The sequence below is a fragment of the Pipistrellus hanaki genome (genome assembly GCF_964339955.1).
Source record: "Pipistrellus hanaki genome assembly, chromosome: 8".
Classification (NCBI taxonomy): Eukaryota; Metazoa; Chordata; class Mammalia; order Chiroptera; family Vespertilionidae; genus Pipistrellus; species Pipistrellus hanaki.
This window is the reverse complement of record NC_140510.1, coordinates 53,093,080-53,110,851: the sequence shown is the minus strand read 5'-3', so window position 1 is coordinate 53,110,851 and position 17,772 is coordinate 53,093,080. Positions and strand designations below refer to the sequence as shown.

General features: G+C 39.9%; 1 protein-coding gene across 4 annotated transcripts in view; it reads left to right on the top strand.

The window, feature by feature from the left end:
• PDE1A (phosphodiesterase 1A) overlaps positions 1-17,772 on the top strand; it is a 228,859-nt gene that overhangs the window by 161,877 nt on the left and 49,210 nt on the right. For all 4 annotated transcript variants that reach the window (XM_084892603.1, XM_084892606.1, XM_084892605.1 and 1 more), the window contains one exon: positions 1,546-1,659. In XM_084892603.1, the coding sequence (XP_084748729.1) occupies positions 1,546-1,659 (114 nt within the window). The remainder of the gene's footprint in view (positions 1-1,545; positions 1,660-17,772) is intronic.

Sequence of the window (17,772 nt, the reverse complement as noted above, 5' to 3'; positions counted from 1 at the left end):
AAATCACTTCATACAACCAAATACAACCAAGCTGTACCGAGTAATTTCCACAAGAAAGATTCACAAGTGATATATGTTTAAGGCATCGCAGAACTATGAAACTCTTTATTTTAATTTCACACATGAAAGGTAATTTCACCAAATACAATGTGATTGGGTCATAAACATTACAAAGATCTCAGAGCACTCAATGTGTTAGTTCCTTATTATCACACTCAGTGTTTTAGGCAAGCTTTAAAGTCAGACTTAATTTTTCCTAAGTAATATGTTCTGGTTGTTATTTTGTTTTGTTTATTTTGCTGTCTCTGTATAAGTAAGACTTGCTTTTTGGTATATAACATTTATTTTAAAATGGTATGGTCTGATAATATTTTGTCACATGAAAGTATATGGCAGTTATTTGTAGCTTCCTAAATAAGAAGTTTTAATCTAGATATGATGTTTTTCCTATGGAGAAATAAAGTGTTCCTTATGGATGGAGGGATGTCAAATACCCTTGCTAAAATTTTTTACTTGTTTTTATACCCTAGTCTTGATACTGGGAATCATCCAAAGCAAATTTTCAAAAAACCTACTGTACTGTCTCTAAGACTGTGCCTAAAAGTAGATGCATTTCTCTCTGAAATACTTTGGGTTAGGTGTAGAATTAAATTCTATTGACTTAGGAAAATAAATAACTTGTCTTTATATTGGTTATCTGCAGTATATATAGAGTGAGAAGTATGTTTTCTTTTTCTATTTGTATAGAACAGTATCATCAGAAACACTTGGATTATAATGAATGCATAAAGTTTCTAAAAGTATTATAAACTGATTGAGGTGATTTGTATTATCTCATTCCAAGAGATGTCTGTTGCTGCACAAAAAGTTATCCCAAACTTTAGTCCCTTTAAATAATAACATTCATTATCATAGTTTCTATGAGTCAGAAATCCAGACATGGCTTAGCTGATTCCTGTGATTTGAGTTGGGACATATCATCCTATGGGGGGGGTAAAAAAGAGGGAAAATATATCATACATCTGTCTCAGGTGGAAACCATTGTAGTAAAAATACCAAGCATACGCCCAAATATTGTTTTCTCATCTTGCTTATATTTGCTTGGAAACTTTGCCTTTCTTTTTTGTTTTTGTTGCTATATACAGTGAATAATTGCTACAGAAGTGTTCAAAGGAGTACCCTTTAAAAATGATCTTATTGCCAGCTCTGGGGAAGTAGAACAGCCATAGGATAAATTCTAGGTTAGGAATACACTTTCATGAAAGTATCTATTTTATCTTGAATTTTCAGAAAAACTATCCTTGAAATATGATACTTAAACTAGAAACCTACAACCCTAATATTATTGAGAGGTGAATAGAATTTCTCGTAGTTGTTTAAGTAATAAAGATTGATCTTAACTATACCCAAATATTTCTATTTGATGACTTAGAAAGATGTGTTAAACGTTTCACTTGATTTGTGTATTTAAATTGAAGTATTTCCCATATAGTTATAATTAATCTCTCTTTATTTCTCTCTTTCTTTGGCTACTCTGTGAAACAGACTAAGATGCCTGGTGAAGCAGCTGGAAAAAGGTGATGTGAACATTGTAGACTTAAAGAAGAATATTGAATATGCAGCATCTGTTTTGGAAGCAGTATATATCGATGAAACAAGGTACTTTTTAACTTCATCATCTCTCTTTTATCTTCTCTACCTCTTTCCCGTTTCCCTCTTTCTTGATGTTCCTTTATCTCAAACATAAATTTAGCACAGATTGGTCATGAAATTAAAATCAAATCTTATTTAAATTTAAGAAGTTCTTCACTGAACTTACCTGTGACATTTTCTTTTAAAAGTGTACATTTTAATCCAAATGTTTGAATATCAAGTTTGAATAATCAAACAATAAAGTCATAAAATGAATAAATTAGTCTCTTCTCCCCCTATTCTCACTATCTTTAAGACCAGATTTGTAAATGTCAGAAACAAATATTGGTTTATACTAATGTTCACTGATGTAAGGATTTTCCTATTATTTCAAGATTTAAGTCAGTAAGGAGAGAGAATCATTGACTGGCTGCCTCCTGCTCGTCCCCTACAGGGGATCGGACTGGAAACCTGGACTTGTGCCCTGACAGGAAATCAAACTGTGACCTCCTGGTTCATAGGTGGATGCTCAACTATTGAGCCACGCTGTCTGGGCCTGAACTTTTAAATATTAATGAGAATTTTCACTAATGGACAGAAAATGGCATGGTGAGGACATTGCTGCACATGTAATATATTTTTGTCCTCAGAAAGGAAGTCCTCTGTTAAAGCATGGTTTATAGTCATAAATTAAGAACTATAGTAGGCACATTTTAAGATTATAAACTCTATGCAGAATTATGTTCTTAGTTAACTTTCACTGAATATATGTAAGTGTATATGATTCCTCTAAAGAGAATTCAATGTGTAAATTTTAAAAATCTTACCTTGTTCCTATAACTTCCTTGCTCCTTCATTTTCATGTGAGCTTTTTATTATTCACAAGTTTACTGAGCTTAGCATGTTTAAGATTTCTCCAATCTGTCCTTGGCATTTTATTTTTTACATTTATTTATAGAACTAAAATAATTTTACCTTTAAGAATCATTTGGTTATTTTACATTATTCATCTTATAAAGGCATAATACTGACCATCTAGTATACCTGAGTGTTTCATCTTCCATTTGATAGATTATTACATGTAATATTTGTTAATTTTCTAGATGTGTTTACTTTCCCAGGAAGTTATAATTTCATAGATATTCTATTAAATTAGTTCTCCATTGTCCTTAATTCATTTAAACACATGTTACATTCCAAAGCACAGTTCCTTTTATTTGAAAACTAGAGGCCTGGTGCATGAAAATTCATGAACTGGAGGGGGAGTCCCTCAGCCTGGCCTGCCCCCTCTCACAGTCTGGGAGCCCTCACGGGCGGAAGATGACCCAGCGATCAGGGGAAGGTGACACCCAGCACACCTCTGCTGCTGCCACTGCCAGCAGCACAAGCCTCAGCTGGCCCTGGTTACCAGTGCCTTGGGAGGACCTGGATGGCTAGGTACCCACCATCAGTGGCTTGTCTGGGCCTCAGGCTTGCCCTGGGCATCTGGGCAGCTGCCATCTAAGGCTTGCCTGTGTCTCAGGCTGGCCCTGGGTGACTGGAGAGCTGAGGGGGTTGGGGGACTCTGGAGGCAGGCACACGGAGCAGCTGGACCTGCCTGGGGTGGGCCTGGTCATGCCGTGCACCTGCTGCCCTAGTGGGGCTGAGGGGACTGGGCGCCACTATCTTTGTGAGGGCATGGCAGCCAATTAGCATATTCTCTCCTTATTAGATAAGATTGTAAGATAGGATTGTTCTCTTGTGGGAAGAAAAATGCTTAACTGCTTCATGGTAAAACTGTGGGTGTTTTTCTTTACTCAAATGACACCGAACTTTTCACTGTTTTATTTTAACTCTCCTGTGCTTCCATGGCATCTTGATTTCTAAATTGGATTAATAATAATACCCTTCATTTGTAGCACCTTCCAAGGGCTCTGAGTTTCATTATCTCATATTAGTCTCACCACAATCCCATGCATTTGACAGGGTGATTGCTACTTTCTGCACTTTACTAACAAGAGAACTAAAGCACTCAGAAGTAACATGTTCTGCCAAAGATCACAGACCGAGGCATTGAAAACTTGGAAGAGAAACTGAGGGATGACTTATTTATTGCTCTTCCCTTTCCAACTGGCTCCTCTCAGAGTGTTGCTATGAAGCTGGATGGTTTTCAATGATCTCTGAAAAGTTAGATGACAGAGTGTAAAACTTTCTGATAGTTGGAATTGTAGATTCTAGGAAAACAATACCTAACATTTATTACTAATAGCCTATTATTATGTCTTGGTAGGTGCCAAAAGCACTTTTAAGAATTTTAATGCACTATTTCATTTAATCATCACAGCAATCCTATGAGATAGAAACTTGATTCATTACTATTTTACATATGAGGAAAGAGAGTCCCAGAAAGGTTATGGTTCTTACCCAAATGACATAGAGAGATATTTAAAAAATGGAGTTAGGGTCTTGGCAGCCCAGCTCTAAGACTTGGGCTATTAAACACAATTCTCATCTGCATCCTTTAGTAATTCTGCCCCCAAAGCGATTTCAGATACATACTGGACGTTTCAATGAAAGCTCACATGCCATCAGTGGTTGCATCTCTTTCCAACTCTGCCTTCAGGGATGTCACGGTAGGAGTATTTACACTATGGACATTGGAAAATGCTGCAAATCAGGAATTTTTTTATTTTCTGGAAAGCCTATGGTTAAACATTTACCATTATGTCACTGATTAGACCAAGATCACAACATCTTTACCTTCTAAGGCTGTGACTTCAAGATTAAAATACCAGCTCAAGAAATTTTGTAATGAAATACTTGATGTGATTTGATTTCCTATAAACTTAGTAAGACACCCAGCAGAAAACAGGCTGTTTTTGTTAAGACTCGTATACAATTATTAAAATTGCAATTGCCTTTGGAGTATTATTAAAATAGTCGCTTTAGGAGGAGGAATGAAGAAGCATTTAGTTGCTTTTAAACTTTCAGTTAAGACCTGCTTACTTCTGAGATGTTTCTAATGGAAAATTCTCTTTCTAGAAAAAGAATGTTTCAATGGGTATTTCAGAGAAGCATTTTTTTTTTGTTTGAGATTTGGATTGGGCTTCATTTAAAGGTTGACAGCTAATAAAGCGGGAGGAAACAGAAACTATGAATTGATTTAAAACCCAGACGTGAACATGCGTGCATGCATACACACACACACACACGTTTTCCTTGGTGACTTGTTGACTGTGGGGTTTCAGTAAAGAAAACAAAGCAAAACAAAAATCTCTCTTGAAAGATGATTTCAGTGAGAAAAAGAAAAAGAGTTTCTGACAATTTGAATTCTGACCTTCTCTGAGGGAGTATAGCACAATTCCCTAATGAACACCACTGTTTGTTGGTTTTTTAACAAGACATTTCAAATGCAAATGCCAATATTTTATGAGCGCTGCTTTCAGATGTGTCCCTAGAGGCTATTGTTTTTCAAAGTTGCTCAGTTGCTTTAAAAAAAAATTCTGTTTGATTGTCCTTATTTGAATTGGGATCCTGCCAGGCCAAGTAGCATCCTTGGCCTCATGAATTGCTAATTCCTGAAGGTGGGTGGCTGATTGGGAGGTATACTCTCCGGGGGTAGATATTATGCTTACTTATCCTGCCTCACAATACAATTTGCTACTACTTCATTTTCTTAGTGTGAAACCACCCAAGTCCTATGGTTTCCACACAGACTCCAGATTCAGAAAGAGTGGGCTGTTCAAAGCCTGGATCCTTCACTTGATACTCTCTTGCTTTAGGAAAGTTACTTAACTTCTTCATTTCCTAGCTTTATTATCTGTAAAATAAGAATACATATAATGCCGAACCCACAAGGTTGATCTGAGGCTTAAATGCAGTACAACATCTGTCAGAGTGAAAGTTAAATTATAACCACTCTTTTTAGCATGCTAACAAAAAGCAGATACTTCTGGGTACAGAACACATGAAGATACACAATACCTCCTGGCGAAAAATCTCAATTTATTTATTGAGATCAGTTTTGATCATGAAAGAGTAAAGACAAGGTGGGCTCAAGTTACACACGCAGCCCAGGGCCTTCAAAGAAGCAAAACACGAGCAGCCCTGAAAAATCAGAACGATTAATTACCATTCATCTTAAACTCAGTTGCTCAGCGTGGGTAAGAGTGATACAATAATTAGGACTAAAACAGGGAGACTATGGTCTGTATAAAACACAGGGATCAAAGTGACACGGAGAAGAAACCCTTTGCGGCTAATCAGCGCCACCTGCACAGCGTGTTGGCATAGACTCGTGTGCTTCTTGGAGCTGGAGCAGGGAGGGAAGATAAAAGAAAGGAGCTGGACTCATGAACACCCATCATAATTATTTCAATTGTGACTGGAAACCCCACCAAACCAGCTCCAACAAATCCTGACCAAATAGCCACGGCTGGTGACTGAAGCCTGGGTGATCTGAGCAAACACGATGTCGAAGGATTGGCCTCTCTGTTTCGCTTGCTGTGGAATGGCCTCTTTCTGATGCTTTGTGGAGTAGCCAGACAAGGCAGTGGCAGCATTTCCAAGGTTTACCAGTACCTCCTCACACCTTCAAATGCAGCAGGGACGAGGAAGGGTTTCTTTCCCAGAGGCTCCAACACATAGAAGCTTTCTGTTTCGTTGGCTCTAGTTTGCAAAGATACTTATCCCCGAAACAGTCATGTTTGGGGAACTGAATGTACAGTCCAGTGGTCAAGCATCTCATGAGGCAGGTAAGAGGCCAATTTTATTTAAATTACTTGCCTAAGAATTGGGAATGGAAGAAAGGGCTTTTTAAACGAAACCACAGTTTCCTCTCTAGAGTGAAAACTAGATCATGTGCTACTACGGCATGCAAGGGGACCTGACTCAGGGTCTGAGGAGGATGTTGAACTCCTTCCATCCTGGCTTTGCTCTTGTTAGTGATACGCCTGTGGGCAGGCATTGTTTGTTTTCCCCCAGTGGTTGGTTTCCTTACATGGAGATGAAGTCTCCAGTTCCTTTCTTTTCTGGAATTCTGTGGTTACATCTACAGTTACATCCAAAGGCCCCCCACAAAGACCTGCTCATGCCTCAATTACCCTGGCAACCAGGAGGATGACAAGACAAGGCTGGTTAGCTTAATGGGTTACCTTACTGCTTACTGGGGGAGCATTGATAAAGATGGGCACTTGTGTCTTTTTTAGTGTGAGCATTTGGAAATTAATTTCAGGGTATGTGCTAAGGCATTGCTGGAGCTCAGTGAAAAATTAAAGAGCAAATTATGACTTTTATGAATTCTATTTTTATGATGTGTTATAGGGAGGGGTGGCTGTTTGAGTGCTGTGTTTGTAGGTTGTTCTCACCATGTAGATGGGGTATGAAAACCAGGCTTGGAGAAAGTTGCAATACATATTGGTTGATTTTCATATTTTCTGTGCATCTGTGGCATATTTCTTTCTACAAACTTTCAAAAAAACAGACTCACTAGTGAAAAAGGAAACAAAATCTGACCAGATCTTTTGAGAGATAACAGATCAAAAAGTCCCACATATTATATAATACCTCACTCTTGTGATATATTGGGTCAATAAAATATAAACAAATATTCCCTGTATTTAAAAATATACAATTTTAAATGTATTATTTTCTAATAATGATAGCAATAGGAATTAAGACTAACAATTATGTCCAAGGCAATATATTATACAATTTACACATATATTTTATGTAATTCTCAAAAACCCTATGTTTTATATACTTACATTATTTACACTATAAAGTTAAAAGTTTGAGGCAAAAAGAAAGTAATTTACTTCCTTAAAGATCATGTAACTATTAAGTGTCAGAGACAGGTTCAATCTTAAATAGAGCATACCCAATATCCATTCTTCCTTCTTGCTAATAGAACCCCCTTTTTCCAATTATTTAGTCTCCTCTACAAAGCCAAGTGGTTCCAGGGAGACCAACCCCAGATCCAGGCTAAATATGGGTGAATCCTAGTTGATTTAAACCAGTAATTAGTCTCCATTTTTCTAGCCAGTAACTTTGGACATGGTCATGTAATGTAATTCTGGTTAATGAGACTGATGGAGGTGTTGGCAAATATTTCCTCTCCGTAGAAAAGGAGTCCTGTGCCACTGGCTATTGGATCTGGGTACAGTGCTTGAAACTGATACAACTGTCTTGCTGTAAGTATAGAGCGACACCTCACACTAAATCTGGCAGTATAGAAAGATGTAGGAAGCCTGTGTCCTTGGTGATGTTGTTGACCTGATGACTTTAAATAATGTCTACTGGTGTCAACCTACCTTTAGCTTTGATGATAAAGAAAATAATAAATTTCTCCATTATTTAAGTGCCTTTGGGGTATGGTTGATGTCACTTTATCCATACAGCTACTTGCCACATCCATACAGCCACATGCCACAGAGGTCTGCCTCATTCTGAAGTCCATGTCCTTAATCTCTAATCCTTTCAGGGAACACCATCCTATATAATAAAAGCATAATATGTAAATAGACAAAATGGCGGAACAACCGGTAGGTTGGTGGGGGGGAACTGAGGATGGGGCCAGCGAGCAGGCATGCCAGGCCAGCCAAGGTACGTACCAGCGGGCAGAGGGATGGATCAGGTTGGGGGGGTAGTGGAGGGGTGATGGGGAGTCAGGGCCAGCTGCTCACCTTCCCCTAATTGGCCACCTGGTTGCCTCCCGCACCACTAGGGATGCTATTATTATCATCATCTCTATTCTATTATTACTATGAAGATCTCTGTTTTATTAACAAAGAAACTGAGATTCAGACAGATGAAGTATTTTTTCCAAGACCACACAGCTAAAAGGTGACAGAGCCAAGACTTTGACTCCAGAGGCAGTTCTAATAAAAAAGGATGCTTATTGATTAAAAAAAATATTAGCAATTAGTGGAATGTCAGGCATTGTGCCTAATGGAATATTTTCAAAGATATTTTTGAATCAAGAGGACTTCCTGGTAGGAAGTCAAGCGTCACCAGCAAGGCCTAGGGCAGTTTTCTGCGTTGCCCATTCCTTCATTTCCATCCTGGGACTGACTCCAAAAATACAGTCTTGATCCTAACTTTCCAAGCAACTTGATTCCTTCTCAGAGTCCCCCCCTACATTTCCGACAGCCCTTGCTGCCTGTCCTGGGAGGTGGGGCCCTCTGCCTGGGCTTTGCTTCCTGTGGAAGGTTGAGAGGAGACACATAGCCTGCCTTAGGCCTTAACATGGAGAAAGCCACAGCTAACTTTAGCAGTCTCCTTAGCTGACCTCATTTTAGCCAAGATTTGCCTCTTGAGAATTGAACTAAGGTCGCCATAGCTGACTTGTCAATCCAAATGTTTAGTCTTTATAGTCACTCAGATATAATGCTCATCTTCTCACAGTTTTTAAAAAAAGACCAATAAAACCAAAAGAAACATTGAGCAAAGCTACCAGGTAGACAGAAAAAGGAAAGAAAAAGGCCAATAAGAAATAAATAAAAATAAAAACAAAACATACAGAACAAAGCAAAACTAAATAAAACTACAAAAACTATTGAAATAAATTTGAGAGCCTGCTATTTTAAGTCTCCTATGGAACAAGACAAGGAAAAAATAATAAATAAATAATTGGTGGTGGTCTGGAAAATTAACTCAAATGTATTTAGCACTGAGGAAGTAGGGTACTAAGAGTCATTATGGCATTTCAAACGCATTTCCTTTTACTATCCTGGCATTTAACTTATATGTACTTCAAAATACCCTAAAAGTCTACCATACAGATGTATTTTTCTATGAGAACATAATGCAACATACCAGCTGTAGGAAATAAATTTAAGCTTCCTTCAATTGAAAATTCTCTGGTCGGCCAAATTCATTTAAGACTTCTTTAACCAAATTGTTAACCCTAAATTTCAGGGTAAAGATGGGATAGGTAATAATGATTACTGATATTTATAGAGTCTCAATGAGAAGGGGTAGTCTGGGTAATTAGTAAGAAAAACATGAATTTAAGGTGAAGGTTAGCTCAGCAGCTAGAAACTCAGATTCTGAAATTTGATAGACTTCAGCTCAAAAAGTGGCATGGCCACTCCTTGTATGATTATCAGCAACTTACTTAAGGCATCTGTGATTTAAGTTTATTCATCAGCAAAATAGGGATAGTGATAATAATTGTATTCCTTATGATGATATTATGAGGATTAAGTGGGGTAAAGCTTGGCTGTGGACCTGGTTCATAGTAAGTAAGCAACAAAGTCAGCTGGCACTATCATCTATATCTATCTTAAGATAGTTCTAAGTCTGAGTGAAGTTTTATGATTGCCCTTAGGGTTTTTTTGTGTGTGTTTTTTTTTTGGGGGGGGGGGCGGGGAGGGAGGGAAGGTGGTTTATAGTCAGCTAAGAGCTGATATGTGTTAATCAAAGAAATAATACTAATAAACTTGCCTACCAGGGAACCACTTACCCCAAAAGAAGAACCATATGGCAGAAAGATAATCTTTCTTAATTCCCCCAGCCATCCCGGAAGGACTCACCTGAAAGATGTTTACTACATAGGAATTCAATACCCACCTTAGCCCAGGGTCAGTAGACACTGCCCCCAATTCAGGATGCTCAACAATAACCCTCTTCTAGTGTTCCCCACCCCATGGTAATAGGTCTCCAAGGCCAAGAACAACCTGGAGCCCATGACCCTATCCCTCTTCTAGGCACGTGGACCTGGAATCCCATACCCTATGCAGTGTGCCCTCTACTGTATTCTGGACACTAACACCCCAGAAGTCTCTGCTCAAAGGTCCCCAAGCCTGTCTTTAAGTATTTATGGGCTTCCTTCTTAGATCTTTCCCCCTGAGGGGACACAGGATGCTGTTGCTGTGTGTACCCCTCCACCCCTAATAGTGGCCCAAAAGCAGCTGCTTTCAAGGCTGGGCAGGTTGATGACGATGGTACTGGGAGCCTGCAGTGTCCACCTGCTTCTATATTGAGGACCTGAGCAGAAGGTTAGGTAAGTGCAGAGGGGCAGCCACAGCCAGCTGGCCCAACTCTGTCACTCAGGAGTTGAGAATTCTCAATTCAAATGCAAGTTGTCAGGCTTTCATGAAACTTATTCAAAGGTAGGAGGATTGCCTGGCCAGTGTGGCTCACGAGTTGAGCATTGACCCATGAACCAAAAGGTCACCAGTTTGATTCTCAGTCAGGGCACATGTCCGGGTTGTGAGCTTGATCCCCTATAGGAGTGTGCAGGAGGCAGCTAATAAATGTTTCTCTCTCATAGATGTTTCTATTTCTTTATCCCTCTCTCCCCCCCCTCTCAAATCAATAAAAACATATTTAAAAGAATGAAAGGTAGAGGGATAAAACATTAAATAATTTATTCACTTGATATATAACTTTACTTAATTATATAGTATTTTGGACAGATGTGCTCCTATCCTGGGCCCAGCAAATGTTAGGGGCAGGATTAAACTTAGTTGCTTGCTGAAGTGTGTTCTCTGTAATAATAGCAAAACAGGCAGAAGGAAATTTCAAACTTGAGAGGTTAATTTCTCCTAATTGCACTCAGCACTTGAATTTTAATACTTAACTAGGGGCCCAGTGCATGAAATACGTGCACTGGGGGAAGGGAGTTCCTCAACCCAGCCTGTCCCCTCTTACATACTGGGAGCCCTCAGGGGATGTCCTTCTGATAGCTCCTTTATGGGAGGTGACCGGGCTGATCAGGGCAAGGCACCAGCCCCATCACCCCGCTGCTGCAGCCACTGCCAGTCACTGCAGCCATCAAGGTGTTTTCATCAACATGGACTCCAGTCTCCTCACCATGAAAAAATGACAACTTTCTTTAGGCATTTTCAAGATGTGTCTTTCATAGGATATGACATTTCTTTCATTTTTTTAATCCTCACTTGAGGATATATTTCCATTGATTTTTTAGAGAATGTGGAAGAGTGAAAGACAGAGAGAAATATCAAAGTAAGAGGAACACTTTGATTGGTTGTCTCCTGCATGAGCCGTGACCTGGCAGCAGCCAGGGAGGAGCCTGCAACTGAGGTATATGCCCTTCATCAGAATAGAACCGGACTCTGTGGTCTACAGGCCTAGGTATTAGCCTCTGAGCCAAACCAGCTAGGGCAGGATATGACATTTCTTAGCCCTCCAGCAGCGGACCTTCGTTTTTTTCTTCAGGAGTGTGGTGGAAAAACCCTAGATCACCCTTTTGGATTCTTATACCCAAGTTACTAAGAATATTACCAGTGGCATACAGGAAGCTTAGCTAATGAGCGGTCAGAAAAGGTGTTTCCTCTGTAGTTCACACCGATTGCCAATAGCCTCCAATCGCAGGCTCCGCCTCTGCCTATGCCTAAGGCCTCAGGGCCTGGGCAGGGACCCCCCAGCTGCTTCCGATCACTGGCTCTGACCCTGCCTAGACCCCAAGCCTCTGACTGATGCTTGAAGCCCCTACCCAGACCCCAGCTCCATCCCATCATCGGCTCCGCCCCTGTCAAGGTTTAAAGACTCGGGGCCTGGGCAGGGGCCTCCAGCTCCCTCCGATTTCAGGCTCAGCCCCTTCCCATACCAAAAGCCTCCGGCCGAGGCTTTAGGCCTGGGCAGGGGCCCCTTGGCTCCAATTGCAGGCTTGGTCCTGCCCAGGAGCCCCATGGCTCAGGCATTTCCCAGATTGCTTAGGGCCCATACGGGGTCTACCTCAGAGTAACCTGGGTGCCAAGAAAGTTCCCAGGACCCAGGCCACTGAGTGCCTACGTATGCAAATTAACCTCCATCTTTGTTGGGTTAATTTGCATACTCACTCTGATTGGCTGTGGGTGTAGCAGAGGTACAGTCAATTTACATGTTTACATATGATAGGTGTATATATGGGCACCAGTTGCCTGGAAATAACCATGTGGATACAGGGGTAATTGTTTTCCAAGAGTCCACTGTGAAAAGAAATGTTTTCACTGATATAGTTGTAAGAGTCAAAATCCCATGACCTCTCCTTCCGTGGCTGCCTCCTTTATTCCCTTCCCCTAAAAACTTTCTAGTTCAAAATATAAGCCCTTTGGGAGTTGTGTCATCTGATTTCGAGAGAAAATTTGGAATATAAATATCTCCCAAGAATCAGCTGAATACTGATTGGATGCAGGGTCACTTTTCACAGCTTGCCAGCCCCCCATAAACACACAGTTCATATTTATGCTGCATTGACTCCATTGGGACTGAAAAAAAAAGTTACATCCAACACCAGTAGAAGCATTTTTTCAAGGTCAATGGTGATAACATTTATACATATACTCCTTATTATTCTTTTCTATGTAGTGCATTAAAAGAATTCCCAAGGAAAATGCACCAATGATTCCTTTATGTTGTTAATTTCTTAAATACACAGTGTTCAATTTTTTAAAAGCACTGAGGTGTAAAGAATTATGTTCACGCTGCCATCTAACACTAGGATGTTGAATGAAGGGCAATAAAGCTTTTGGACGTCTTAAAAGCAAAATTCATTATAGTATTTGATGTCACATTTGCTAAATACAAATACTAAAAAGGGGTTCAGGGAACCCCTTACTTGATAAAGCTACTTGCACAAATTTATCCCAAAAATAAAATAGGGCAGACTATAGTCTCATGAGTTTTACATGTAACATAATCCTATTTAAGTATTCAGGTATTTTCACATTATAGATAAATGTAGAGGAAAATTATTAATGATAATTCTCTAAATCCAGGATTACTACTTTATATTACTCTATAGGTTTTGTCCCTACCCTATCTGACATAGTCTAATGAAATTTGAGGAGTTTCTTATGCTCAGAGGAATGAAGACAGAGTGTACAAGGCAGGTACCGGGGAAAAGGAAAACAAATGAGGAAGAAGAAAGAGGAGGAGGAGAAATGCACCGCTAGGTGTACTGGTTTATTTTTTAATTTAAATTTAGGTTTTATCCACTTGTCTTTTAACTTTCTTCCTGTCAAACTCTAATAATTGCCTCAATTAATCTGCTACACCTTATTTATGCCTTCATTAGGAATTTCTTACCATACTCAATATGTGAGCATAAAAGAGTTATTATTTAACAGAAATACTGAGGTCCTTGGCTAAAGGCATGGAAACAGTACATACTATTTTTAAAATTCCTGTACCTTTAATTCTAAAGGCTATAAAAATGTTTAATATATTTTCCATGCCAAAGTTATGTTTCCCCATAATTTGCTTCAAAAACTGCAAAGGGACTGTTCAGGGGCACAGCAAGTGAAAGGCAGTGAAGAGATGATTGCCAACAGTGAGCTACTCCCAGCAGGCTGCTGCTTACCAATCAAAGAGCACAGCACTCTAAACACTAACGCTTCTTCCACCATCTCCATCCTCCACTCCCTAAAGCTCATTACTTGTAATAGTTCAGTGCAGATATTTTCAGACATTTCCTAGTCATTTAGGAGGTATATGTTGGTCCCACAGTCTATGCCATGTACTGGTGATGCAGCAATGCACACAAACAAAACAGCTCTCTGTTCTCAAGATTTTTATAATCAGTGGACAAAACATAAAATGAATAAACGAGCTAATAAGCATATGGCATGACATCAAATAGTGGTGAGTGCTATAGACAAAAAGGAATAGAGGGGTTTACTATTCGAGTAGGGGGTTCAGGGAACACTTCTCTACCTGGAAGCAGTGAGGAAATGAACCCCACAAAAATTCTGTAAGAGATTCTAAGCAGAGGGAGCAGCAAGTGCAGAGCCCTGAAGCAGAAACAAACTTGGCAGGTTTGCGTGCAGCAAGGAGGGCAGGGTTGCTTGGGTAAAAGGACTAACGAGGAACTGGTTAGGAGATGAAGGAGGAGGCAGAGCTTATGATGAGCTATGTAGGATTTCATGCATCAGGCATTAGTATGGTCTGATTGATACTTTATTAAAAGTGTTATACTGGCTGCAGAGGAAAGAAGAAACTGAAGGGGCTCAGGACAAGAGCTGAGAGACCTACTGCAGGGGGCCACGCAAGAGGTGAAGATGGTGTGGCCACTCTCTCGCTCATTTATTGCTGGTGGAAATGCAAAATGGTACAGCCCCTTTGGGAGACAGTTTGGAAGTTTCTTAAAAAACTAAACACCGTAAGTTCCAACCATTGTGCTCCTTGGTATTTTCTCAAATGAATCGAAAAAACTGCACACAAATATTTATAACAGCATTATTCCTAATTGCTAAAACTTGAAAGCAACCAAGATGTCTTTTAATAGGTGAATGTAGAAACAAAATATAGTACATCCATACAGTAGAATATTATCCTATATAATAAAAGGCTAATATGCGAATCAACCAAATGGCAGAACAACCAGTCGCTATGATGCACTGGTCGTTCTGCCTAGGAGCTGCCCCCTGATGGTCAGTGCCACTCTTACAGGGGGAGTGCTGCTCAGTCAGAAGCCAAGCTCACTGCTGGTGAGCATAGTGGCAATGGTGGAACCCTCTCCCGCCTCCACTGCCGCACAAAGGATGTCGGACTGCAGATTTAGGCCTGCTCCCCCCAAGTGAACTAATTTCATGCACTGGGCCTCTGGTTTAGCAATAAAAAGAAATGAGCTACTAAACCATGAAACGACAGTATGATTTTTAGATCCATAACAGTTAAAAACACATTTTAGTCTCTTGCAAATGATATTTTTATCATTTAAAATCAGAATTAGAATTAGGATTGATATGCTTTATTAAATGAACATCAATGTAATACAAAGCTGTGCCTTTATCTCCTATCTGATTTATAACCCATGCTGGCAGTAGCCACATAGTGTTCAGGAAGGTTGAAAATACTCTTTCTTCGTCTAGATAGGTAGGTAGGTAGGTAGGTATATAGATAGACCTTAATCTTTGTTTTATATAAAATTTGTATAATATTATATTAACCGAAGGGGTCTGAAGAGAAGGAGCAAGATTTATTTTAAAGAATTAGCTCATGCGACTGTGGGGGGCTGGCAATGTAGAAACCTGCAGGGCAGGCTGACACTGGCTGGCTGTTCTGGCAGGAGTGAAATTGCAACGTTGAGTCAGAAAGCATTCTGGAGCCAGAATTTCTTCCTCTGTGGGGGACCTCCATCTTATCTCTTAAATCTTAAGGCCTCCCTGTGATTGAATAAGGCCCACTCACATTATGGAGGGCCAGCTGCTTCCCTCAAAGTCTATGATTTAAATATTAATCACATCTAAACTATACCTCCCAGCAACATGTAGATTGCCATTGGACCAAACAACTGGGGGCTATCACCTAGCCATGTTAATATGTAAACTGGCCACCACTGAGCTATTTGTTACTTTTTCAAGATCTGCCTTTTCAGTTATAAAATAGCATATCCCATTTTTTTCTCTTTGCACACAAACTTCCTTTATCCCCAGATCCACTAATTAATCCCCATCGCTCTTTCCCCCTGAGATTATAGGCTCTTCCCTTCTGAGTGCATGACATCATGCCTCATGACTAAGGATTGCCGGACCCCTGAGGACCACACCCCTGTGTGAACTCTCACTCCCATATGCTGATTGTTGTCATGTTTGCCCATCTGGCTAGGACACTTTAGGAGTTTAGGACACATAGCCATAAAGTGATCAATGTCAAAGGAGTAATTGACAACCTTACTTTGTGTCTGTCACTCAATAGTTGATAAATCAAGGCAGCAATAGAATTCTTGGAGCACGGTGACATCACAGCATTACAGTACAATGGTCCTCATTCCACACGCTCTGCTCTGTGGTTTTATGTGATCACTGCATAAGAAATATCATGAGCCCTGACATTTTTCAAGCCATGCTGTGTACTATCTTGCTTCAAGTGGCTAAGGAATCTAATCTAAAATGGGCAGAAGGAGAAAAAATATATGTTCCTTTGAATCACAATGTCAGTGTACTAAGGCTAAATCAAAATCATCCATACCTGAGGCCCGAAAGAAAATAAAAAATGACATACACTAAGTATTTATCAGTATTAACTTCCAACTATGTAAATCTTCTTCTTTTCATATGTATACATGTAGTTTTGTAACTCCAGCACTTAAATTGGGTATATTTTTCATATGTTATTTTATAAATGCTTTCATGATTAATACCAGGAGAAATAAATATTGGCAAATGACGGTCCTCTGAGAGTTTTTAGAAAATGGCAACACATCGAGAAGGTGACATTACCTTTTGAGCTTCTTTTTGGAGGTGGTGGATGGGCTTCCTTCTCATTTGACCTTGCCTTGGTCCCTGTCCTCTCGAGTTGGTGTGTGACTTGTTCTGGATAACTTAGTGCACGCTGTCATTTCTGGCTGCCTTCCTTCCACCGACTCCTAATCTTTAGGCCTCACTCTGTGCAAAGAGATTTACCAAAGCAAATAGAACCCAAAGGTCAGATCTAACATGTGCCCAAAATAGCTCTAGGTTATTAAATTGGTGCACTGACAAGGAAATAACCAAATCAAGTGACAGGCAGAGCTTGTCTTTGGCAAAGCCGGGTTGCTCTGTAAAGCTGGTTTTATCTTTTGTGGGGCGCCTTTCACTCTTTCTTGCTGGTTTAGACATCTAGGAGGTTCTGGGTCACTGGAGCGGACCAGCCTTAAGGACAGCTGGATGAGTTTAGGACACAGGGCCAGAAAGTCATCAGCGGTATCAGTATGGTCACCATTGTGCATCTGGAGCTTATATCGGCGAGGAAAATGCTTTCAGTCCCGTTCACCTCCTCCCTCATGCAGGGGGCATTCTCAGCCAGCAGTTCCAAAGCCCTCAGAGCTCCGCCCTCAGCAAGCATTTGCTCACAACTGGAGTTTCTCTTCCACTTACACTGGTTCTGTCACCTAAAAAGAGTGTTTAAATAATTTCTTTTTACTTTTTTTTCACTTTTAAAATCTGTGATGTTGATATCAGAATTAATATATTTTAGAGTACTTATTATTTTCCTAAAATTTAAAGATACCTAAATCAAATAAAATAGCACGCGTGAGTGATGTTTGTAAACTCAACGGCCTTATTGAAATAGTATGTGCCGTCTGTACTGTATGTATTAAATATAAGACAACTTCGATGGCTTCTACCCCTCTTTTTTCCCCATTCCAGTTCCTTCCTTTACTAGTAGACACCTGTTTAAGGCCTTTCTTTCCAATCTCATCTTAGTTTTCCTCGCCATTAGAATATTAATATT